Source organism: Paramacrobiotus metropolitanus, unplaced genomic scaffold (genome assembly GCF_019649055.1).
Source record: "Paramacrobiotus metropolitanus isolate TYO unplaced genomic scaffold, Prichtersi_v1.0 Parri_scaffold0000057, whole genome shotgun sequence".
In the NCBI taxonomy this organism is placed as follows: domain Eukaryota; kingdom Metazoa; phylum Tardigrada; class Eutardigrada; order Parachela; family Macrobiotidae; genus Paramacrobiotus; species Paramacrobiotus metropolitanus.
In genome coordinates this window covers 476,971-501,416 of record NW_026570277.1, presented here as the reverse complement: position 1 = coordinate 501,416, position 24,446 = coordinate 476,971, and the positions used below count along the sequence as shown (strand labels likewise).

General features: G+C 42.5%; 2 protein-coding genes and 1 pseudogene across 2 annotated transcripts; 1 reads left to right on the top strand and 2 right to left on the bottom strand.

The window, feature by feature from the left end:
* Positions 1-3,862: 3,862 nt before the first annotated feature.
* LOC129592923 (uncharacterized) lies at positions 3,863-7,110 on the bottom strand. Its single transcript, XM_055489078.1, has 11 exons — positions 6,985-7,110; positions 6,697-6,902; positions 6,303-6,455; positions 5,950-6,245; positions 5,623-5,831; positions 5,333-5,523; positions 4,952-5,236; positions 4,664-4,891; positions 4,248-4,554; positions 4,062-4,177; positions 3,863-3,967 (listed from the first exon to the last, which is right to left on the bottom strand). The coding sequence occupies exons 1-7, from the start codon at positions 7,108-7,110 to the stop codon at positions 5,050-5,052; spliced, it is 1,368 nt and encodes a 455-aa protein (XP_055345053.1). The 3' UTR covers positions 3,863-3,967; positions 4,062-4,177; positions 4,248-4,554; positions 4,664-4,891; positions 4,952-5,049.
* A 190-nt stretch (positions 7,111-7,300) lies between these two features.
* LOC129592922 (uncharacterized) lies at positions 7,301-8,769 on the top strand. Its single transcript, XM_055489077.1, has 4 exons — positions 7,301-7,306; positions 7,675-7,763; positions 8,155-8,314; positions 8,728-8,769. Exons 1-4 carry the CDS (start codon positions 7,301-7,303, stop codon positions 8,767-8,769), a joined length of 297 nt encoding a protein of 98 aa, XP_055345052.1.
* Positions 8,770-19,609: 10,840 nt separating this feature from the next.
* Positions 19,610-22,450, bottom strand: LOC129592921 (uncharacterized; annotated as a pseudogene).
* Positions 22,451-24,446: the final 1,996 nt, after the last annotated feature.

Sequence of the window (24,446 nt, the reverse complement as noted above, 5' to 3'; positions counted from 1 at the left end):
AGCGCCGTTACTCTTCCTTCTTCGAGGGCCGGATGACCTCCGTAACTCCCCATATTTCAGATCGCCTTGATCCTCTGCAACAAAATTCTGAAAACAACAAAAACACAAACGGTACGACAGTTCAGCAAATTACGTCTCCTTCGCCCTGATACTGTACCTTCATTACCGTTCTCTGTGCTGCCGACTGATGGCCGTAACTAGCACATCAGCGATGCCCTAAAGATCATCACTGATCAATTGACCCATTGTCGCGGTTCCGATCGAAACGTTGTCTTTCTTTTTCATTACGATCAGACGTTCGATCTCGAGGTTCCCTTTCCCTCTCTTGCAGCTCGTCTCCTTCGCTCCGGCTGCTAGTAGCACTGTGACGGTTTCGGTCACCTCTGCGCTGAATGCAGATCAAATGTTTTCTTGCGTCAACCATCCTTACTTTTTAAGTCCCGTGACCTTTCTTGTGGATGATTGGATGACCTTTCGTCTACGCGTGACCTTTCTGATTCTCGTGACCTTTTTCTAGAATGATCGGATGACCTTTCGTAGACGCGTGACCTTTCATTTCTGTCGGCTGACCTTTTTTTCGAGGATGATTTCGGTCGTTTGAACTGGTCTCTCTTGAAACTGCTAAAGGTCTCCGTCATTTCTTTTTCTTGCGTACAGAACTTGCGCATTTCCTCGACTTTGTCTTCGATCACAATTTTGGTGACCTGCGACCATCGGCTCCCTTTCGTCAGGTTGACCTTTTCTTGCAGGAATATCGTATGTTCCTCTTTCGTTAGTGAGAGTGGATCCTTGAGGATGATATCCAATTGCTGGATAAGTGATTCGCGGATTATCACCTCCTCTACCTCTTGTTTATTCAATATCGCGTCCGAAACGGGTACTGCAAGTCCCGCATGACCTTTAGCTGCATTGGCTAAACCCTTCTCTGCCGCAGCTTTCTCTCTTTCTTCCAAGCGCTTTTTCTGCATCATTCTTGCTGTGTTTTTTTTAAACTTCTTTCTGAACGCATCCGCTTCCACAGTTCTCGGAGGTTCAAGAGTGACATCCCATCCAGGTCTGCGTCCTACCCACATTCGGTATTTATCCTCCAAGATCACTCTATCTTCGGGCGATAGTTTTAGCCACGTTTTTCTTCTGACCAGGTGTCGAAATACATCTAAATTGCCTCTTCTTGCTTCGTGCGGTATTATTAGGAGCTGATTTGGCATCTGCACGGCCACCACGCATTCCCAGCAAGGGAATCGTTCACTTGAAAGAATGTTGTTGCGCTTGCAATCTGGACAATCCTCGTTGTAATTTGTCAACGGGTCGCCGGTGTCCTTTTTGATCGAAGGTCTTTGTCCCTTCTCTGCCTTCTGATGAGGTTGGCTCCGTTCAGCCATTCTGACCTTTCAACCTGCAATCTCAACAATTGTAAGTCCCGTGACCTTTCATTGATTTCATTTTCCAACGTCTATCTTTAAGCCTATGATAAAAAAGCTATTCAGTGCTGAGCTGAAACTTTTCGCTGCTCTTTGATGATGACCTTTGTCATCCTTCTTTAGCTGAACCATTCTCAACTGTATGTGGATGACCTTTCCCATCTTAGCTCATTCGCTACTCTTCTTGTAGAGTGTGGTTCGAAAGTAATTTGAGAACTACGGTCTGCTCATCTCCTTCTCATTTCTGGTTCTGATTCTTCATTTTGTGTGGTAGACCTTCCTCCCACACTTTGCTTCTTGCTAATGTACGGTGACCTTTCTCTGCTTCATCAGCGCCATGACCTTTCAGTCCTTCCTTCGTTGAGTGCTAAGTTCTCCGCTGAGTTCTTTAACTGGGCGCTTCTTCTGCTTCTCATCGCTTGAGCTCGGGTGACCTTCCCCCCGGCTGCAATTTCTGCTGCCCTTTAGATCCCAGCTTGCCGGATGAAGTCTGATGACCTTTATCTTCCAACTTTTCAGCTGAAGTCTGGTGACCTTTGGCTGCAAACTTTTCGGATGAAGTCTGATGACCTTTATCTTCCAACTTTTCGTCTTAAGTCGGATGACCTTTAGCTTCCAACTTCTTCTTGGTCCTTCCCTCTTGCCTGCTCAGTACCATTCTCTCATGAGCGACTGTAAACGAAGTCAATTTCATTCTTCTTCTCTTTCATTGTTCTCGCGCTCGGGTGACCTTCCGCCCCGGCAAAACTTCCCGCTAACGTCTGATGACCTTTAGGTGTTTCACTCGCTCTTTGATCCTTCCGTTCTTTTTTGTTTTGCGCCAATCGTTCATGTGCGATTTTCATTCAACGGCGTGATCGGAAATGTCTTCGATTAGCGGGTTTATTTCTGATGACCTTTATGCCGTCCCATGTTCCGGTCATAATATCATAAACTCCTATAAGCCTGACTTTCGGGTTTATTTGTTTTCGTCCTTTAGTTATCCGATCAAGTAATGCTTTGTCGGCTTCGTCTTCATCTTGGACTTCCCCTCTCAGAATCTGTTCTGGAGTTGGCTTCGGAGTTTTCATCGTTTTCTTGACCTTTCGCTTCTCAATTTCATTTGCGATCCGTTGGCCAAGTTGGTCGGCTTGTTCTTTGACGGCTTTTATCTGTTCCGCTCTTGAAAGGTCATTCTTGCCGTTGGTGGCAGCCGTAGTCAAAAAATATCTATATTTTTCTAACTAAATCTGAAGGGTCATGATGCGTGCGTAGAGGAGAAGGGTTTCCGTGTTGGCCGTTCCTGGTGTTTCGGATTTGACAGCAATCGTCGACCAAACACTTGTCAGTGGGCGGTAGAAGAATAACATGATCGCTGGTTTTCCGTGCGAACATTTCAAATACTTCGGGAAGGGCTCTCAACTCGTTTACAACTCGCAGTAGAGTGGATTCGTTGCAGTTCAAATGTGTCGTTATTTTCTGCAAGATAAACGCAAACCTACAACGTCGTTAGTAATTATTTATATACCGAAACATCACAAACCTTCCAAATGGCGGGAAACTTGGGACTGAGCTCCGGCCACATGTGCAGTGCTCGAGCAGCCTTCCGCACGATATCAAAACCATTGTTTAGTATAAACAAGGTTTCCTTGTCGGACATGTTTCACTTATAACAAACGCTGATCTTCAACTAAAATGGCGTACAGAAACCGCATCTGCATCCTTAATTATTATGTAGATTGTGGCAAAATTTTGTTACATCTTCGCTACAAGGCGAAAGGGTGCACCCCATGCTACTTTCGTCGTTGAAAGTGCGGTGTGCATTGTTGCGACGTAGTGCACACAAACTGCATTATTACTTGCTTTTTTATTTTTTCATTTTTGTACTTTGTTTTATTCTTTTTGTATGTTGTTTATTCTTTTTACTCCCTAATTCCTGCGTTCTTTTTCGTTCCCTTCGTTTGCATTGTTTTCACTGAAATAAACAGAATTGTTGCCTTTTTATTAAGCAGCAGCCAAGATCAGTATACTTCCGCAGGTTTACACTCGTTAAGATGATAAATTTTAAACATTGAAAAACACCCATAATCATTATTGTCATTGAAGGTCTTATGACGTGCTTGTATGTTAAAATAAATATACATTAAGAAGGGTTCATTAGCAATCATAGCTGGTTAAAACTTTCTAACAATTTGTTTGCTTGGGGATGTGTAAACAATGGACGAAAAACAGCTTGTTAATAATTAAACTTTCGATGATTTCGATCGCAAAACCCTTCCGCTTTCAGCAGTTGGCGGCTTCGTGCAGCGGCGCTTTTCTTCGCGGCGGCCGCTGTAGCAGCAACATCGTCTTCTTGCACGAACTCGTTTGCAATATCGAACCCAGGCGCCGGATGACCGTAAGCGGTAACCCCTCTTCGGCATGATTGCTTCCGCTGACAGCGGACACATCTCAGCATCTGTCTCGGGACCCTGGAGGGTCGGATCCGGCGACCGGGGTCGCTTCCGACTCTGCTCTGCATCCTCGACCGACGATGACCGCTCATTTCCTTTATTGCCACCAGAACTCTGAAATTCACATTAAATTCTACACTTCTACTCGAACGACACAAAATAATACCGTAAGTTTTTAAATAATTGTTTCCGACCAAACCATAACTACCTGATTATCGGTAGCTACTTCTGAACACTTCCGTTCTTGAAGAAGGCGCTTGTAAATTGCTCGGTTGGCAATGTGACATTTCAGTTGTGCTGGATCATGGCTCTGCCGGGTTGCTTCTGCAAAAAGAATGTAGTTCTGCCGTAGCATTATTGCGCTACTGTTTTGAAACTACTTTTGAAATCTCACCGTCAATAATCAACTGCCAGCTCTCTCCCAGCAGTGTTATTGGCATCGCGTCTCCAGCAGCCGGCTTTCCCGTACAGAACGTGTTTACGGTGATGTTGACTGCGCCTCTTTTGGAATTCTTTTCCGGCTTTTCGTTCAACCACGCCTTTACTGCCGCTTCTGAAGTTTCCCTCAGCAGGGAGACGATTTCAGCGTTGGTCTCCTTTCGATCGGCCAAATGCTGGAAAATATGCGTTGTCCGAATCGCAAAACACTCTTTGCTGCCAAGACTCTCCGTACGAACCGGCCACGTAAAAAATTCGTGCCACTGAAAGCATGTCATCCATAATTACAAATTACGTCAAACAATAATTTCAGTACCGATAAAATAATCTTGATCCACCGTTTTGTATTAGTAAATAGTTTAAATTCAGTACCTTCGGATTTGTTTGCATGAACTCTAACAAAAAGGTGACAAGAGCTGCTTGAATGGATCCCAGCGGTTCATCGCCCACCGTTGCCGACCGCACTTGAGTGTTCATAATTCGTTTCAGCTGGCACGTTCGAAAGTATTCACAGTACTTCGCTATCCAAGTCTCCGTAATTTGCGCGATTTTCTCCTGTGATGCGCTCTTGTCCAAGGCAACCGACAGAACAACTTTTGCCTGCAAACAAAAGTATGCAAACAGGGAACATACGAGTATATACGAGTATATTCAGTTTACCGCAACTCCAAGTGCGGAAATCAGCGCGTTATTTTCGGATAGCCGAGTGCTCTGCTCTATAACTCCTTTTTTTTTCCAAATCTTTAGCAAACGCTTCTTTAAGTTTCCAAAACGCGTCCTCCACAATTTGTTTCATCAAATGATTGCGGGCTGGGATTTGCGAACAGTGTAAGATTGCCCGAAAATGCTAGTCGAGCTGCCGCCAACTGTTTCTTCTCCTGCATTGTCGGCTTTCTGGGTTGCGGCAGTTGTTCTAATACAACCATCCGTTCACGAGACGATGGCCTACAACAGAAATAGAACTGCGTAAATACCAAGCATTTACCTGATTAATCTATGGAACACAGAAAGCTTTATAAAGCACAAAAGTTCCATATTTACTCGATCGCGTCAAAAAGTCGTTTTAACGCTCCGAAATTGCAGCCATAAGCAAGGGGGTTGGCGATCTCCCATGTACCGTTCTTCGTTACCCTTCGGGCGCCGTCAAAGTACTGCTTCGTAAGGTTCTCCAGGTCCTCCATATTAGCACAGTCTTGAATCATGATCGCAAAAGGATGCTTTCTTCCTACGCCCTACGAAAGGAATATTTTAACTATACTGAAATAAACTAACTACTAACTACTTGACTGCTAAACTACTAAAGTAAAGTTTACTACAATCCGGTTTTTTACCTCAATGCCTGCTTGGGTGGCGTCAATGAACTTCATATGCAGCCATGCACCCAGCACTTCTGAATTATTGTGGTGGCCGAACACGGAGCAAATCCATTCCATTAATCGTGTCTTAAAACTGATGGTCGGGCCAACAAGGATGGGAACCGGCAGTGCACAGCCAAGATTCTCTCGAATAAAGCCCGCAAAAAACCCGGACACGGCATAGCCTAAACAATATTAGAAATTTAAACATCAATCTCTTGCAAACCAAAAAAAATATTAATAATATTTGACTGATTTTATTTAATTGACACATTTCTGGATGGCTTTTGTTAGCAAACCTACCCAACAGAGCATAAAAATTAAGATGGAATCTTTCGTTGAAGATTTCTTCAATCAGCCTTGTCATGGCCGATCCATCTGCCGCCAGGTCAGGAGAAAAATCCGCCAAATTTAATGACGCATTCCAGAAAAACTTCGATTCAGCTTTCGTAACTTTCCTGAAAATCAGCACTTCTGGTTGAGCCGGGTCTTCTTCGTAAATTCCCATGGAATTTTCGCCCATAACCAAAGTCCGTTGGTCTGGCTGAATTCCTAGCTGCAGGACATGGCTTCGCGTACGATCTTCTGCCTTATATTTTCTGCAAAATTCTGGTTTAATGAGGCAGTTTTAATTACACAAATTTTTTTCTGTTTACTCGGCAAATTGTTCTTGCTTCCAGTTATGGAACCGCTTCAAAGTGGGTTGGTCGCACGACAAAGTGAGGCGTCCTGCATACTCTGTATTCTTGTGGATAGAACGCTCCAGATCGCGAACGAATCCAAAATCAGTGGAGGGAATGAACATGGATCTGAAATTGTTAAAATAACAGGTTCAGATATTGTAGCATATAAATATCGAATATAACGTTAGTATAAGAAATTATAATATTATATGACCTTTAGAAATTTAATTAAATCGAATATAATCTGCATAATTTAAATCGAATAATTTAATTAAACAAATAATAATTTAATTAAATTAATTAAATAATTAATTAAATCGATTAATTTAATTAGATCGAATATAATCTAAATTAAATAAAAACGTACATCGGGCCGGGAACGCATGAAGTCAGGATCTCCACTACCCATCCCCCAGTCGATGCCGACGACTTGTAAGCTGCAGCTGATCCTTTAATAAAATAAACATAGTCCATGATAAAGTTGGCAACCTGGCGCCGCCCCGCTTTCGCCACCAGCCATGTTTGGTAGTGCGCCGACTGTGGATCTCGAATTTCCGAAAAACAGGTCTTAATCTATACAAATAAATCAAAATATCACGAAAAGGGCATTTATATTGACTTACGGTACAAAATATTCAGTATTCTGGCATCTCACCTCGGCTTTGCGATCAACGAAAGTCTTCTCTGTTACTCCGGTAGATGTTGACGGTTGAACGGAATTACTCTTGTCGGAATTTGAAGAAACATTACGGGGTGTTTGCTTCTTCGAAACCTTCGGCATTTTTTAAGTAGCACATACAAGTAAACAACTCTTTTATTATGGACCCATAATCTTTGCTTGCATTGGCAGATAAAAACAGTGCAATGTTGCCCTGACGACACAGTAATATTAATGCTCCCGTATATTTCAAACGTTTACTTACGCTAGCGTTAATTCGGCAAGTGAATCATGCAAACTTTTCGAAAACTTAATGCAGGTCAGACAGTGGAAAGTTGCCGTTTTCATTTCTGCGAAGATCCGGTTAATTTTTCTTGCAGGTCCGGTTCTACTCTCACTATCATATCACCACAGATGCATTTGACAGAATTTCGACAGCGGGGAATACTTACTGCAGCGGCAAACAGTGGACAACAGTTACCCACAGCGGGAAACAGTTACATACAGCAGCAAACAGTGGGGAACAGTTACAAACAGTGGAGAACAGTTATATACAGTAAAGAACAGTTATACACAGCGGGAAACAGTGGGGAATAGTTACAAACAGCGGAGAACAGTTACATACAGTGGGGAACAGTTACAAACAGCGGAGAACAGTTACATACAGTGGGGAACAGTTACAAACAGCGGAGAACAGTTACAAACAGCGAAGAACAGTTACATACAGTGGGGAACAGTTACAAACAGCGGAGAACAGTTACAAACAGCGAAGAACAGTTACATACAGCGGAGAACAGTTATACACAGCGGCAAACAGTGGGGAACAATTACAAACAGCGAAGAACAGTTACATACAGTGGGGAACAGTTGCAAACAGCGGAGAACAGTTACATACATTGGAGAACAGTTATACACAGCGGCAAACAGTGGGGAACAGTTACAAACAGCGGAGAGCAGTTACAAACAGCGAAGAACAGTTACATACAGTGGAGAACAGTTATACACAGTTACAAACAGCGGAGAACAGTTACAAACAGCGAAGAACAGCGGCAAACGGTGGGGAACAGTTACAAACAGCGGAGAACAGTTACAAACAGCGAAGAACAGTTACATACAGCGGAGAACAGTTATACACAGCGGCAAACAGTGGGGAACAATTACAAACAGCGAAGAACAGTTACATACAGTGGGGAACAGTTGCAAACAGCGGAGAACAGTTACAAACAGCGAAGAACAGTTACATACAGTGGAGAACAGTTATACACAGCGGCAAACAGTGGGGAACAGTTACAAACAGCGGAGAACAGTTACAAACAGCGAAGAACAGGTACATACAAAGGAGAACAGTTGCGGCAAGTACTATATTACTATAGTACTAGGTAGTAAATTTAAAAATCGCAGTTCAAGAAATCAGTTTTAATTTGGATGTTGTATCTGATTGCTGTTGTTGCTGTTTGCTGCTGTTACCTGCTGTTTCTTGCTGTTATTCCTTAATGTCCCGAAGTGTGCCTACAATGTGTTATTAGCCAATTGTTAGGAAGAATCCGAGTGGCAAAAGTGACGGACAGTTGGCACACCAACCACAGAACCACAAATGCTTCGGCGACAATTTCCTGATAAACCCAGGATAAATCTCTCCTGAAAGAGGACAGTAAATCTAGACGATTGTTTTTCATATTTTAAAATCAAAGGATAGGCAGTAACTGAAGTTAGTAACGGTTCTGGATTATTTAAAATTAGTTGGATAGCGTTGATATTGGAGCTGCACTGCACTGTGCTTAGAGAATTTAATAGACTGCCGCTTTATACTGTACTACCATTCCTTACGTTATGCTACTTATGCACATTGCACAGGAAACTTGTTAACCAGATTGATCAGATTCTGCTTGGTGAGTCAGTGCCAGAGAAGCTTCGATCGGGCTTGGAAATTATTTATAACTTCGATGCCCCGCGATGATCACTGAGGGGTACATGCAGCAAGTTAACTTCCCCTGAAGGGAATAAAGGAGAGGTGATGAGGGCGGAACAGTGCCGATAAAAATAAATTGCTATCTGTTCAAAGGCGATGTTCAAGATGTACATCAGACATCAGTCAGAATGAGCGATCGCGATGGAGTGGTTCAGCAATCACAGTTCCGGGCACTGCAAGAATGCAGGTCAGGCTGGTGAGCGGACATAGTGCATTTAAGGTCGCAAAGGCAAACTGCAAAGCCGTTATTACGTATTCATCCTATTATTATCAGCCGTCAGTAGTTATTATTTGTTCTACATATTATTATTTTTATTAGACATACGTATTCTGTACATGCCGTATTACCGCCGTTGTACTAGTCTGTAAAAGCCGGTCCGGAAGATTAGCATGATAAAGATAAAATACAGCGAAAAATGTAAATTATTAATGGTTTACCAAAACGCAGTGAAGTGACCATCGTGCTAAGAGCTAACAGCGCGCTTAATATGCATTAGCGCCACTTAGCGGTACCTTTACGTGCTCATCATTCGACCGGCTTGTACACAGTGTACTTTAAAATCGGCAATCAGACATTCCTCCATTGATTATTCAGTCGTTAGAACCTTAAACATTTCTCAAAAATCAACAGCACGGGAATAACAAAAGAAGGTCCTTCCATTGATTCTCCCTGACTGCATGATTAAATCCACAAGTTCACGATTATTTTTATTTAAGCCGCGCATCATCATTCCATAAAATAACCATGCAGAAATCGGAGGCAATGGCATCGAGGCATTGACTGTCTCATGATGCCGAAAATGTGCAAACAGAATACGATAGGACACGTCGCGACAAATATCTTTAATTTTTCCAGCAGTTAGGTAGTGCAAGTTGCAGAAATGTACATACTCTGTATGTATCTCATTTTTGACACCATGTACCGAGCCATTTACCTTAAAATTACACCCTAGATACTCCGATTGTTTGAATTTTGATAGTTTGAGTATGTTCCGTTCCCATATAAAATTACATAAATGGCGCAAGGCAGGGCCAATAACATTTTCTTGTCACCCGATAGTTTTAGAATCACTGTACATCTTCGAATTCAAATAAATATATACAGAAATAATGCCAAGAAAATAACGCATACTTCAGTTATACTCGTAAATATAAAGAAGAGTGCTGAGAAGTTCTTAGTTCAGCACAATCATTTCATCAAATAAGGCATAGAAGCTAACTGCGAGAGCGCAAATTTCGCACGCCATGGGCATTTGTCGGTAGTGCCGGGTTACAGAGAATTCTTTGCTAATCGTGATAAGGACGATGGCCTTTAACACGAATGAGGTATCAGGCGTAGAGCAAGACCCAAAGGTGTGCTGTTGGGAATCAACTGTGAGTCGCATGGATATCTGCTCCATCTCGTTGAAGGTTAACTTGTGCCTCTACAGGTTTTGGTTGACACAATCGGTCTAGAAGCGGCTGGAAATCGCCGTTTTTCCATTGTAAATGAACATGTTGCATCCATTCGTAATACGCCCATGCCAGAATGATTGTCGACAGCAACAAAATACCGGGTAAATGCAGGGACTCCGGTAGAAGGAACCCCACCAGGGGCCACGGTAGTAGGATCCACATCAGCGGTCTTGGAATGATAAGGACCGGAAAGCTTAGGATAGGCATCCACTTTTTGCAGATACAGTAAGTAGGCGGCTCTTCTGGCTCATCCTCTTCTGACCTGTTGAAAACGCAAAAACAGCAGCGAATTGTCTTCTCCATCGGAAAACCTGTACGACTTGTTTTATTAGGTTGCCGTGGGGAGAAAAGTGCAGCTTCGTTGTATAGTGCAGTTAATGGAAAAATGTTTTGCTTTCGCAGTTTCTAATAATATCATATCCGTACATACATACAGTGTGTTTGTACGATATCAGAAACTGCGAAAGCATGTGGAAGCAGGTGATTATGTGACACACTTACCACTCCTCGGACGATTCTGGCTCGTCGTCTTGTTCCGCGGTTTGCGCAGTATTTTCCTCAGGCATATCATTCATGAGAATATTATCCCCAATAAGGTCAACCGTGAAAAGTATGCATGATGATAATTCCGTCATGATGACAATGGCTACGCTGCAGACCAAAAAAATCACTCCCGCTGGTGGTGAGATGGATGACAAGTCTTCAACACCAGTTAGGCCGGGAAATTTTTCCAGCCAATATCTCATATCCACCCAGTGCGAGACCGCAGCCACATTGGGCTTCAACACCTGCGTATACAAAGCAACTAAAAGCCCATTGAGGTTACAAGTTGTAAAATATACAGTATGTACGGTGTACGTTGGATGGATGGATGTGATTATTCTGTGCTACAGTAGTATTGTTCAATACGTACATACTGTAAGGCTTTTGTTATTACTGTTTTACTACATTCGATTGCCAAATAATTTGTATGCTGAGGCGTGAATCTGTGGGCACAATTTAGATTTACAGATGACATAAATTCCAAAAAGTGTAAAGGTAAACACGTGCACCACGTCGAATTATGGATCGATAATTTTTGATCGGTCCAAGAAAACGCGCATAAGGGGCGGTACTTCTACCAAACGACCACTGTAACACTTCAACACAGTTTAAAATGGTTCTCAAAAATTCAAAATTGTTTTTGAATTTGAAAAAGGTTGGTAAACTTGGTAGAACTTTAATTCGTTGTCTTCTATCTTTCCATGTTGAGGTTGCAAGCCTTTTTCTTGAGCTATTTATTCAGAAGTGTGCAAAAGCGAAAGCGGAAGTACACCAAATCTTACTACATCCCGGATCGTATACCTTACTGAATTTTTCTTACGCTCGTTTAAAACTTTTATTTGAATCGCTTTACCTGAGAGTGCTCCGAGGAATTGGAAGCGCATATGACAGCAGCAGAAAGAGGGTTCCAGACATAACCGGAAAGCTGAGGAACGGCTTCTTCCAACAGAACCAAGTTGATAAAGCAGACAGAAGTACCGTACAATAAAATACCAGCCCAAACTTGCATGGTTCGAAATTCATAAGCCCGCGATCCCTTCGTTTCACAGCCGCTGGAAGTTTCAGCGACTGTTAGTGTAGGCGCATCGCATCCGCACAGCATTCTACGCAATCGAACGACTTCATGAAAACGTGTTACGCGTTGCGCGCTGATGTAGTAACCGAAAGTCTACTGCATAAATTAGCGATTTTGTTACACGTAATTGAAAGGGTACAGACTTATGTCACCCAAAATACAGATACACTGGAATGTGACTGGATTATTGTTAACTAACCGCAAATCCGGCCTCGTTCAAATTATAAAGTGAGAATGTTTTACGCGCTCTCGAAATTTATTGTTTTAACCTGATTTTCTTCCAAATCAAACACGTATAACTTTCCCGCATCCACAATCCCACCATTCGTCCGCAGCAGTATATGGAGAGACCGGTAATAAAGATTACGCTGCATGGAAAAATTGCTTCTTTCCCGTAATGCAGGACGATGGCTCTTGCGACGAATCCGGCTAACCATGCCAGCGGCGTAGTCAAAACACTTCCCTAAAGCAGTACGCACAGGCAGGCTATCATCCCAAACGTATAAAAAAACAGTGCGTGGTACAGCAATTTGCGCCATCTATCTGGGATAATGTGAAAATCCGGCTTTTGGACCGTTTGAGGAGCTGCGAACCGTTCTCTGGATGAGACGATCTCCACGGCGTCAACGGTGTTTACCACATCCCAGCCTTCTTCACGCTCATCTTCGGCATTCGTAACGTACGGCGAACAGCCATAGACATAAGGAACGAAGCGGCTAAATGTTGAGCAGAGTGGTACGTGGAATGATTCGGACACAGGTAAGCGCCAATGACGATTGGCAACAAGGTAGCAACAGAATACCAGTATAAGTGTCGCCGTTGCAAACAGGGATAGGTATGTGCCGATATAACCGAAACATATGTGCTGACGGCGGGGATTTTGCACATCCTCGTCGGATTCTCGCCAGTAACTGGCCACGTCGTCCCAGAAACACTCGTCGAGTTCCTATCGTAGTCCACAGAAGAATTGTAAATACCTTTAACTCCACATCTCTTAAACAATTTCTCTCCTCTTTATCGTAAGCCGTATTCTTATATAAATACTAAAGCGCCGCAGTAAATGGATGTAATATAAGGGTCGAAAGTAAACGTGTTCCACCGTTCCCCTGTACTGCTGCCGTCAGCCGCCTGGAGTATGACGTTAGTGCAGTACATGCGGTTAAATCTGGCGCGGTACATAAGCGCCATGTTCAGCCACAGCGTCAAACTCCAGCCGGGTGACGGCAGCAGTACAGGGGAACGGTGGAAGATGCAATCTGTAATTCTGGAATGGGCAGGTGTGGCGCAGTAATAACAGTAGACAGTAGTGATCAATTTTGCACGAAATGGTCACCTACGTTTATGTCCTACCCTTGTTGAGGCTTGCTCAACCAAAGAATTCACAACACCAGACTGTTGATAAAAGAGTATTTTACAAACAGTTTTACTTTGCCTTATTTTGTTGAAGTAAAATTTAATTAACGGTTTCTTACTGACAATTCAATATCAGTAATATTTTGGTTATGTTGTTTTTAGTTCGAAACCTTTCTTTGAGTTAACTGAAAAGTTCAGCTTATTCAAATACCGATTATCGTTTATGATAAACTTTTATTACAGTATCGTTTACATTTCAAATGATAATCGTTTAATACAATATTAATCTTTAGTAACTATTATTTCTTTATGCAGCATTAAGCTCAGCACTCACATATCCCAGATAATTCAGAAGCAGATCGAAATCCGTTGACTTTCGTGGATCGGCTCGTGTTGTTCTCCACTTGGGTAGAATGCGAGCGGCAAATGTTACGGACAATTGGCAAGCCACCCACAGAACCACAAATGCTTCGGCGACAATTTCCTGATAAACCCAGGACAAATCTCTTCTGAAAAAGGATAGTAAAACCGCACAATATTTTTTCATTTTTTAAAAGTCAAGGATGGGCACAGATTAAGTGAGCAACGGCTCTAAATACAGTAGTTGGACAGTGTTGAATTTTGGAACTGCTTTGAGTTGTAGTAGAAATTTTAATAAGTTAACGGCAGCCACGGCTATTCCTTATGTTATGCAAACTTGTTATGGATTTTGATCAGCCAGCGTGCATACTCCATAATACAAGCTGTGTTCGGAAATTATTTATAGCTTCCGTGCTGCGTACTCCGCGATGATCATCCCGCTGTCCCGCACATACAGCAAGGAAAGTTTCCCTGAAGAGAATAAAGAAGACCTGACGAGGGCGGCACAGCGCCGATAAAAATAACTCGCTATCGGTACAAGCTGATCGGGCCAAGGCGATGTTCAAGATGTCCATTTGTCAGAATGACCGATGGGTTGGTTTAGCATCCACAGTTCCCCTGACGGACATTTAGGATGCAGGTCAGCTGCTGGTGAGCGCACATAGTGCGTTCAAAATATCGTAAAAATGCGAGCCTGTTAATTTTAAAGTTTTACTACGAGTATGAAAACTGAGTTGATAATAGTTAATATTGAATTCCGATATTTTGTGCTAAACTTGAAAATAAAGAGAAAATAACGAAAACCAAACGATGCAATATTTGAATTTTACGGCGGATAATTTGATCGTAGAAGATGAATGCTTGTACCGAAAATAAGTAAAAAAATAAGAATTGTCGTTTATGAACGAAAACTAACAGTTCCAACGAATCAAATAAAGCAAAAGCGTAGTTAAACAATTAGACAGAATTTACGACCTCTTCCTGCATTGATAATATTAAATTCGAAATGCGTGAATTCTGGCTTTGTGTTGCACAAGATGCCGGAAATCGACCAAGACGACCAGTGTCTTCCAATGATGTACACTGTACAGATTACCTCGTTGGAGTACAGATTCCTTCGTACAGAGTACAGAGAAGATCATACATATACAGAGTATATGCATGATGCAAGTACAAAGTAACCGTACAACTTCCACAAAATTAGATTTTAAACTGTGCAACTGCTGTATCTGCTCTGTTAAAACTATTTTAGGTACCATTGTCAATATTAACTACATAACGAAACGAAATAAAATGAAAAAAGTAAACCTGCTGTTCTTCACAAAGCATAAATTTTATCGCAGTAGTAGGGTCAGGTTAACTATTGAAGAAGATCAGGAAAAAAGAAGATGCTAGAGCCGCTTAATTTGGAGGCGAAACCGAAAACACCCGAAACCGGAAATGAATGTTTGTGACTTAACGGAAGACGCTAAAACCCACAGTGGAATCTGTTGCCTTGAACAAGCTTCGTTGTATGACTGCATTGAACTGCGTAGGTTTTTTTGGAGCCGCAGCTTGGAGGAACAAAAAACTAACTGGACACTTAAGCATTTAAAAAAACGCAAAAGTACCGTAGAAAAATATGCAGACCTTGCATCTTGACACGTTCACGAATTCGCGTGGATCCAGATCAAGAAAGAAAATACGCACAGCTGAATGACTGGAAACAGTTAAAGATGTTTTATATTTTTCTTATTCTGCTAAACATTATAATTACGTATTTTATTTTGTAATATTTCAGCATTTTAATTTAGGAAATTATTCATTACAGTTTCTGCAGTCAACATTTTTCGCACCCTGCTTTTACAGGCACCATGTTTATTATCATTTAATTACACAGATACACCATGCTGTTGATGTATAGCGCGCCTGAGTTTCTTCTTTAACAAGTTTATGATGAGTCTTTTTATTGCGAATTTCTGACCGGAAAAGCAAAACACGATCAATTCGCCTTAGTGAATCGGAAAATACCACCAGTCGCCCATGTCAAGCCAAATATTACTCGTAGATGGAAAAGACAAGCTGGGAATTACTGCTAATGACTGGAGGACAAAGGTCGTGAGCACCTTGACCTTTTGGGAAAAATGAAACATGCACCGTGATTCCGTGAAAGGTTGCCATTCCATGATTCAACTGGCCGGTGTCAGTTAAGGCACATCCACGGTTGAAGGCTAAATGGCTTGGCGGCGTACATTGACAATTCGACGTTTGCCGAATACTGTTTATTCCCTTTCCAAATCTCATACAGAAGGCTGTAATTGGCGCAAAACACAAAAGGACCAACAGTTCATGCCATTACGGCAGTTACAGTCAATGTACATGTACGGCTAACATTAAATAAAATTAAACACGCTCCAACTTTTCACTGACGCCGCAGCTGCCCAGCAATGCTGGATCGCGGACCAGTCCATACTAATCGTGTTACGCACGAAGATCTTTACCACGAATGACATGTAGGATCCTACGGACCGACGATCTGCCATTAAGAATCAACTGTGCATCACAATGTCATCCTTTCCATCGGATGCAAGGTTAACTTTTGCACCTGTAGTTTTTGGTGACAGTGACACAAACGGTCAAAATGCGGTTGGAAATAGCCGTTTTTCCATTGTAGTATAATATGTTGCATCCATTGATAATACGCCCATGCTAGAATAATCGTCGAAAGCAACAAAATGCCGAGCAGCTGCAGATGTTCCGGCAGAAGGAATCGTGTGAGGGGCATGGGTAGCAGGTACCACATGATCATTACGATTCCTTATCCTCAGCACAGCCAGACCGCTGATATGGACCACATCAGCGGTCTAGCTGTGCTGAGGATAAGGAATCGTATAAGTGGAACCGTCCACATTGAGCAGCCACAGAAACCTGGTGGCTTTTCAGGCTCTTCCTCGTCTGATCTGTATTAAGAACAAAACACAAGTGTTAACGGATTTTTCCTTGCTCGATGGTCCCATATCTTCGTGGTTTTAAATGGCCGAAGACGACTAGCTAGGTACCGTTATTGAGGGCTGCATGGCATGGCACCGCTGCCGGTACTCTGCCAGCTCACTCGAACTCGACTTGTTCGTTTCTGTATTAAGTATGCACACATGTATACGTAGCTATTTATATTCGATCATGTAATGTCATCGGCGACACGTTTGCGTTAACCGTTTCTGGTATCGTACCCTTCTTCTGGTGATTCGGAAGCCTGCTCAGCACTTTCCTCGGCCCGTTCCCAGCGCACATAAGACGTCCGATATCGAAAATGGGAAGAAGTATACAAGGTAATCCAGCAGCCATAGCGATAATCGCTCCACTCCACACGAGAAACACACTTCCCGTTGCTAGCGAGATAACCGACAGCTCTTGTAATACGGTATCGCATGGCCGCTTTTCTAGCCAATAGCCAATATCCACCCAGTAAGAAACCACAGCCACATTCGGCTTCAGCATCTGCGTACATAACAGCATAATTTAGCCATTACCACCTACAATAAGGCTGTACCAGTGCGTTGCAAGAGTGTATAGGATACATGGCGCGTCACGGGTACTTGGAATATCTCGATGTACTCTGAAAATCTGTTTATTTAATATTATGTAATGTCAGAAAAGGTAATTCATCAGACAATTCTAAGCCATACTATGCTTTGGCTCGTAAAGAGCGTCTTTGGAGTGATTACCAGGGAGTTCGCCGACGAACTGAAACCGCAGTTAACAGAAGCAGAAAAAGGATTCCAGACACGACCAGAAATCTGGGGAAAGGTGTCGTCCACCAGATCGGCGTTGATCATGAAAATACCCTTACCGTGCGCAAGAAGACCAGCCCAGACCTTCAGGGTTCGTAATTTTTGTGCAAGGGGTCCCTTCACTTCACAACCTCTGTGCCTTGCACCGGATTCTAGGGAAGGCGACTGGCTTCCACGACCAGCCACCTGTGACTTGCGAGCTCAGCCCAGTTGGTTAAAATGGGGTTCCGTGTGGTTGCTACTTGCTACCACAAAGTCTCGCTAATTATGCTTAAATTACCTCTTGCATTACAGTACACAAAATTATACTTTGCTGTTCCACTACCATGAGCACGAGGTGACGTAATGCTGCATACATTATTTTACTACCGATAAATCTCGACTCGTTTGTATTGCAATTGTTAGAATGTAAAGGTTTTCGAAGCTGAAAGATATCTAACCTTAATTTGTTCCAAAAAGACCACAAGTAACTTTCGCGCATCCACAACCCAGACATTCTTCGACAACAGTATATGGAGAGAGCGGCGATAAAGGTCACACTGCATGGAAATACTGCTTCTTTCCCATAATGCAGGACGATGGCCCGTGCGACTAACCCATCCAGCCATGGCAACGGTGTCGCCAAGACGACCCCCAAAGGAATGCGAACAGAAAGGGCAATATCCCGCTAACAAGGAAGAACGATCCGTAGTTCACCACGTCCCCCCATGCGCCTGGGATATCCTCAATGGTGTAAAAATCTGGCTTTTGGTCAGTTTTAGAAGCCGAAGGATGTTCACCGGGTGCGATGATCTTCTGGGCGTCCGCGGTGTCTACCACAACCCAGCCATCTTTTAATTCGAATTCTGCGTTCCAGCTATCTTCAGACTCGTAATTTTGATTGATTACGTATGGTGAATCGCTGTACGCACACCTTTTAAACCGGCCATAAGTTGAGCAGAATGGAACGTGGTATGATTCATACTGGGGCCAACGCCAATGCCGATTGGCAAACAGGTAGAAACAGAAAGTCTTATAGGATCGCCGTTACGCATACGGGCACGTACGCACCGAAGCAGCCGAAACATATTTGCTGGGAGCTGGGGTTCTGCGCTTCCTCGTCGGATTGTCGCCAGTAAGAGACCAGATCCGTCGACATCCTATCATATTATTTAATTAAAGAAACTCTTCGTGTTACAACCCCTAATTCACTTTGTATGTACTCTCAAAAGTGTTTTTGTATCAAATAATTGAAAAATAGAATTGTTTTTCAGTAGAACAATACAATGATTCCATTGCTATGGAATCTAACGAATTCGAATAAATTGCAGTAGAAACTTTAAACATGTACATAAACCTCAAAAGTACTAATGCCAACCGTTCGAGTCTATTATTGCGTCTGCTTTAATTGTCCACTTTGCACCCGTAACGAATGGTTCTGGATACAACTGGAACGTATTACTACCTAGACCCATGAACTTGCTACTTATGTTGCACACTTTTAAAACTAAAACTTATAGCAACCAATCTGGTAGAAAGATTTTCAAATCATTTTCCTTGCGCTGATTTCTCTAGATAAATCTAGGAACAGTATTAAGTAGTACTAGTCAGTAGTATTATAATATTGTTATACTGTATTATAATATTTATTATGTACTATCGATAGACTGTTGTACGAGGCAAGCGACAACTCTTTCCCATCGCTTTAGAAAATCACCTCACTTTCCCTGCTGCATTTTTCCCGTATGCAGGCGCTCACGTGATACTTGATTTCAGCCGTTTCACGTCTAAACCGGTTTGCAGCTACAGTTGATTGCGCAACTGATAACGAGTACAGAGAAGAGCGCGGCAGGTGAGATTTTATCGCCGGCTCAGTAAGCTCTCATTACAATGGATACGACAGCATGCACTCACTGACTACGGTATTCCGTTCATGATCGGATACACAAAATTTTAAAATTCATTAGTAAGTAGTAGTGCCGTCAGTTACAAATCTGGTCAGTTTTTTCCCAAAACTTGTCTTCCGGTGAATATAAGGTTTAAGTGTTGCTGAAGTTGCAGTAAAAACGTTTGTTGCTTAATCGGTAATAGACTGATAAGCACTTTAAAGCAGTAAAAAACGATATGAATTTATGAGTTCCGGGATCACTGATGACTGCTACATTCATAAATCTCTACAGAAACCACACATAAATCTCTGCATATAGATCTCTAAAAAAATCAAAAACCTAAACTTCATAAAAACTAACCTGTACAGGAAATAAATTTACAAGGCAAGTATTCATTAATCGTTAATAAGCGCTTTCACGAACTCGAACCGAAAACTTCCAAAATTTGGCAAAAAAAATGAGATAACCCCGACTGATGCTTTCGGCCACTGATTCTCAAGAATTATTTGATTTCTTCTGCACCCGTTCCTTCTCGCGGTCACGCAATGCATCCATAAAAGAAGACTCGGTGAGCACGCGTCCTCCCGCAGTGGAAAGGCGGGCATCTTTGGGAAGGCGCACTTTGGGCGGTCGAGATGCAAGCAAAGCGTTTCCGACATTTAATGCTGTTTCTGCCGCGCTTTCCGTTGGAATGTATCCAGCCGCCCTCTCTCGCATCGATTTCATATACCACTGCACATCTGCCCGAGATAACGAGTAGATCTCTTTCAAGTTTTTTTCGATATTATCAAATTGTTTTTTGAACATTTCGTCGGCAGAAGGGACAACTGTGACAGCTGGTGCTACTTCCTTTGTGTCCAGCAATTTGCAAACTTCACTCGGTTCAAAAGGAAAAATACCCGCACGCCGAAAGCCCGAAATAATATTCTTTTCTAAGTTGAACAGAGGAAGGATCTCCACGAGGTGAAGCGCGAAGCACTGCTTATCTACCTAAAATCCATAAATAACATGAGCAATACTGACAATTTTCAAATTTTGAGGCGGTATGGGAGAATAATGTTCAGGCACAGAATTAACCATAAAAACATTCGAATGCTTGTGTGACCTACCTTCGTGGAAACTTGCATGGACACAGACCGCAAATAGTTGCGCCATCGCTTTTTAACAGGCCCAAATCCGCTAACGTCAAGGGGTTTTAAGTGGCTAGTTTGGCCAGCTGGCAAGCAGATCACCTTGATGTCCTTACAGTTCTCGGTGCAATCCATTAGAAACCGCAGGTTGTTCAGATGAGAAAAATGCCCATCGACAAAAATAACATTCTAAAAGTGTAAAATAAAATTAGTAAGCATTGCTTATCAATAGGTACATTCGAAATCACAATAACCGGATTGAGTAAAAAACTCTTAACTCATTTACGTAGCTATCCGTTTAACTCAATCTACGAAAGTAATGACAACAAAGATTACCCGCCATTATTCTGAATGCTTTACTTCACTGTTGCACTCGCCTTTTTGATTATCATGTTGGGAAAGATTTCTTTTCGGACATAGTCGGCAAAAATTTCTTCGTCCATACTTTCAGAATGGTTGTACGAGATATAGCAGCGGTCCGCAGTACCAGCTATGCGTGAATGTAAATGCTGCATACCAGCAAAAAGCACAAGTGGCCGCAAAATTAATCCATCCGCTCTTCCACAAAACAGCGTCGAAACAACATCTCGGTCCGAACCATCAGCATAAGAAAGAATCTCTTTCTGACCTCGCGGAGCATACACTTTTAACTTTCTCTGCCAATGTGAATCCGCTCTCATCCAAATTAAAAGTCCCCTCGGATCGGAGAGATATCCAAAGCGTGCAGTTCACTGAGCGTCGTTACCCATTCTGTGCAGTTCTCCACTGTCCACTCTCTCGCCTTTTTCCGATCTCTTGCGTGCGTTATTCGTATGGAGATTTCCGGGTGCCGGTATAGAAAAGCCCGATGCCAGGTGTCCGTCATGCGCGCCTTCTCTTGTGGATAGCCTGAAAACATAAAATAAAGAAAGCGTCAATAAATATATGATTATAATGCACTTAACATTCGGCTGCACGCGCAAATATTTTCATATGGAATCGTCCCTGAATTACGTTAACAACGCATCGGTGGGTTAAGGGTGCCAAAAAGTGACGGCCTCGTAGACTCGACATACGAAAACCCGTAACAAACAGAGGGGGAGGGGTCAAATTTTGCAGAAAACGTGCGTACATACATAGTTTATGCATAGTCTCTAATGCGTGAAAATGTTTTACTGAACTGAGTTGACTTTTCAGCCATTTTTCAATAGATTAAAGTGACACTAGTTTTAGAATTAATACCTTTATTTATCGCTGCCACTTCCACAACTTTCTTAAATAATGGCTTGTCCAGCGGGACCCCAGCTTTTGCTAATGCCATAAGGAGATCAGCAAAATATTTTTCCTCCGAATCAGAAAACTTCCTCGACTGGTATCCAAGAATACCAGCATGCTCCCCTTTCAGCTTGTAGCGCAAAGTGGTCCTTTCAACCCCACACTGCCGCGCTGCCGTTGTTATTGGCACTCCGCTTCTGCATGCACGTATAGCTGCTTCCATGCCCCCTAATTGTTCTGGTAGGTCCGCATTCTGATCTCGAGATTCTACAGGTGGCAAACCGGGTAAATCTAAGTCGCACTCCGATGGCAAATAGTAATCATTTTCAGGATACCCGACTGATCCAGAAGGTACGCTTTCGTCACTATAGCTGCCAGTATTTTGAGCCATGAAAGGAAATAAAGGATAAACACAAAGGCAAAAGACAAAATATAAAAAATTCGCACTTATCTATCAGAAGGATAGTCAGTGAATCAATGAAAGTGACAATCAATGAGCGCATGCTAATCGTATCCATTGTAATGAGAGCTTACTGAGCCGGCGATAAAATCTCACCTGCCGCGCTCTTCTCTGTACTCGTTATCAGTTGCGCAATCAACTGTAGCTGCAAACCGGTTTAGACGTGAAACGGCTGAAATCAAGTATCACGTGAGCGCCTGCATACGAGAAAAATGCAGCAGGGAAAGTGAGGTGATTTTCTAAAGCGATGGGAAAGAGTTGTCGCTTGCCTCGTACTATAATTTTGCATTTATACATAAAATAAGCCCTTACATATCCCAGATATTTCAGAAAGCCATCGAAATCCGTCGATATTCTTGAATCAGACCTGGTTGGTCTCCAGCATGCGGGAGGCAAAAATCACGGACAACTGGCAAGCTGCCCACAGCACCACAAATGCTTCGAATATGAATTCCTGTTAAGCCCAAGAAAGGTCTCTCCTGAAGGAGGACAGCAGATCGGAAATATATTTTCTCATTATGGCAAGTTGTTACTAAGCATGATAAACGCGCCAACAGTTCCGGATAGCGTTCTTCGATCTGAATTTCAAAAATGTTAGCTTGAACGCTGTGCATTTGATTTTTCGATAAAATTAATTGCATTTTCCTCGTATGCTAAAGAAGTAAAGAAACGGTAACCATGCAAGGTTGATCTGGCTAGGCGAGCCAGCCCCAACGTGCTCAGTTCGGTTTGAGCTGAGAAAAACTATTTACAATTCTAGTGCTCCTCCACGATCATTTCTCGCATTTGTACGTATATACAGCAAGGGAAGTTGCTCCACCGAGAACAGTACGAAGAGTTACGTACTTCCTCCGGCACGGTGCGATAAAAATAGAATGCGATAGAGATGTACAGAGTACAAGCCGATCACACAAAGGTGATGTTCAAGATGCCCATGACATCTCGACTCTGATTTCCACTGGCCAGTTGGAATCGCAGCGATTCGTACTCGTATGCGATTTAGCATTCACTACTGGGAATGCAGGTCATTGTAGTTGGCGGACATAGTGCGCTCAGGGCGCAGCCGCCCGTTAGTGCACAACATAGCTACACATGCCAGACCAGAGCCGCGTGGTAGAATTTAGTTACTCCAAATACAAAGTACATAGTGTAGTTAAGCGCAGTACTGTCAGTACAGCAGAAATCTTAAGGAGTTAGTACGAGTTACTGTACTATTGAGTGATATCGGAAAAACACTAACAAAATGTTTGCTAACTCTAAACATAAACTTATTAAAGCGACTTCCGGGGTACAGGAACAAATACTCAGGTCTTGAATGCCTTTTAAACTTTCAGCAGAAAAGCTATTCTCAGAAGTTTTCCTACACATATGTACGTACACTTTGCGTCTACCGTACGCTTTGTTAAAATTTTCAAACAGTAATAGAATTAAGTTTTCTTGGTGTTTGAAAGGTTCTGGTTTTTTGCTTCACCATCAGTGAGCGATCATTTTTTTTATTCTTCAAGATGTGTAATTCATCCAACATTTTGACTTTTATGCCTTGTCGGTGTTTTGGTGTCAACCGCTGTCAACGTTTCCGGTATCGCGCACAAGCGATTCTGTCGCTTCAACCACACCCATGGGGTTGTTGGTTATGATATTATTATTTTTCGTATGGGATACGAGCATTTTTTTGCATTTTTTTCGTCTACGACTCCAAACCTTGAGTGGAATTTTGATATCGGATGTAAGCAGTGTAAATACCAACACGATCTTAATGTTACGGACGCACTCCTTTTTTACAACAACGCATCCTAGCATCCTGACAACAAAGAAAAATCAGCAAAATGCAAGCCGTTTCTTCTCACACAAATAGTTCGGTACTAACACAGAAGCAGAAATGAGGTGCAAATTTGCAGTGAGCCGTGAGGATCATAAAAGTACCTTAAAACCGGGGACTATTGGCTGACACAGTAGTTCTCAGTTCCAGGCGGGTCACTGCACTAGTCCGGCTGCGCGTAAACTACCACATCGCAAGTTTTGTGAAGGCGGTCGGCACGTGCACAGTGGCGACCGAAAATTAGCCAATGCTTTTCGCATTTTTTTCAACACCATAACAATTTTCGAATTTCTCTAAATATTTACAGCATTGCTGATTTTCCTCAGAGCAGTTGCAACAACCATGGCTTAATAAATACGATCCACAGTACCAGTACAATACTAGAAACCCGTAGAAATTCGGC

What these genes read in the sequence shown, in the direction of transcription:
- LOC129592923 (XM_055489078.1), bottom strand. Translation starts at nt 7,110, where the DNA reads ATGCCGAAGGTTTCGAAGAAGCAAACACCCCGTAATGTTTCTTCAAAT. An exon ending in TAATTTTTATGCTCTGTTGG is followed by an intron (nt 5,832 to 5,949) that starts GTAGGTTTGCTA and finishes AATATTGTTTAG; the next exon opens with GCTATGCCGTGTCCGGGTTT. An exon ending in CCACCCAAGCAGGCATTGAG is followed by an intron (nt 5,524 to 5,622) that starts GTAAAAAACCGG and finishes TTCCTTTCGTAG; the next exon opens with GGCGTAGGAAGAAAGCATCC.
- LOC129592922 (XM_055489077.1), top strand. An exon ending in GTTACAAACAGCGAAGAACA is followed by an intron (nt 7,764 to 8,154) that starts GTTACATACAGC and finishes AATTACAAACAG; the next exon opens with CGAAGAACAGTTACATACAG. An exon ending in TTACAAACAGCGAAGAACAG is followed by an intron (nt 8,315 to 8,727) that starts GTACATACAAAG and finishes ATTTAAAATTAG; the next exon opens with TTGGATAGCGTTGATATTGG.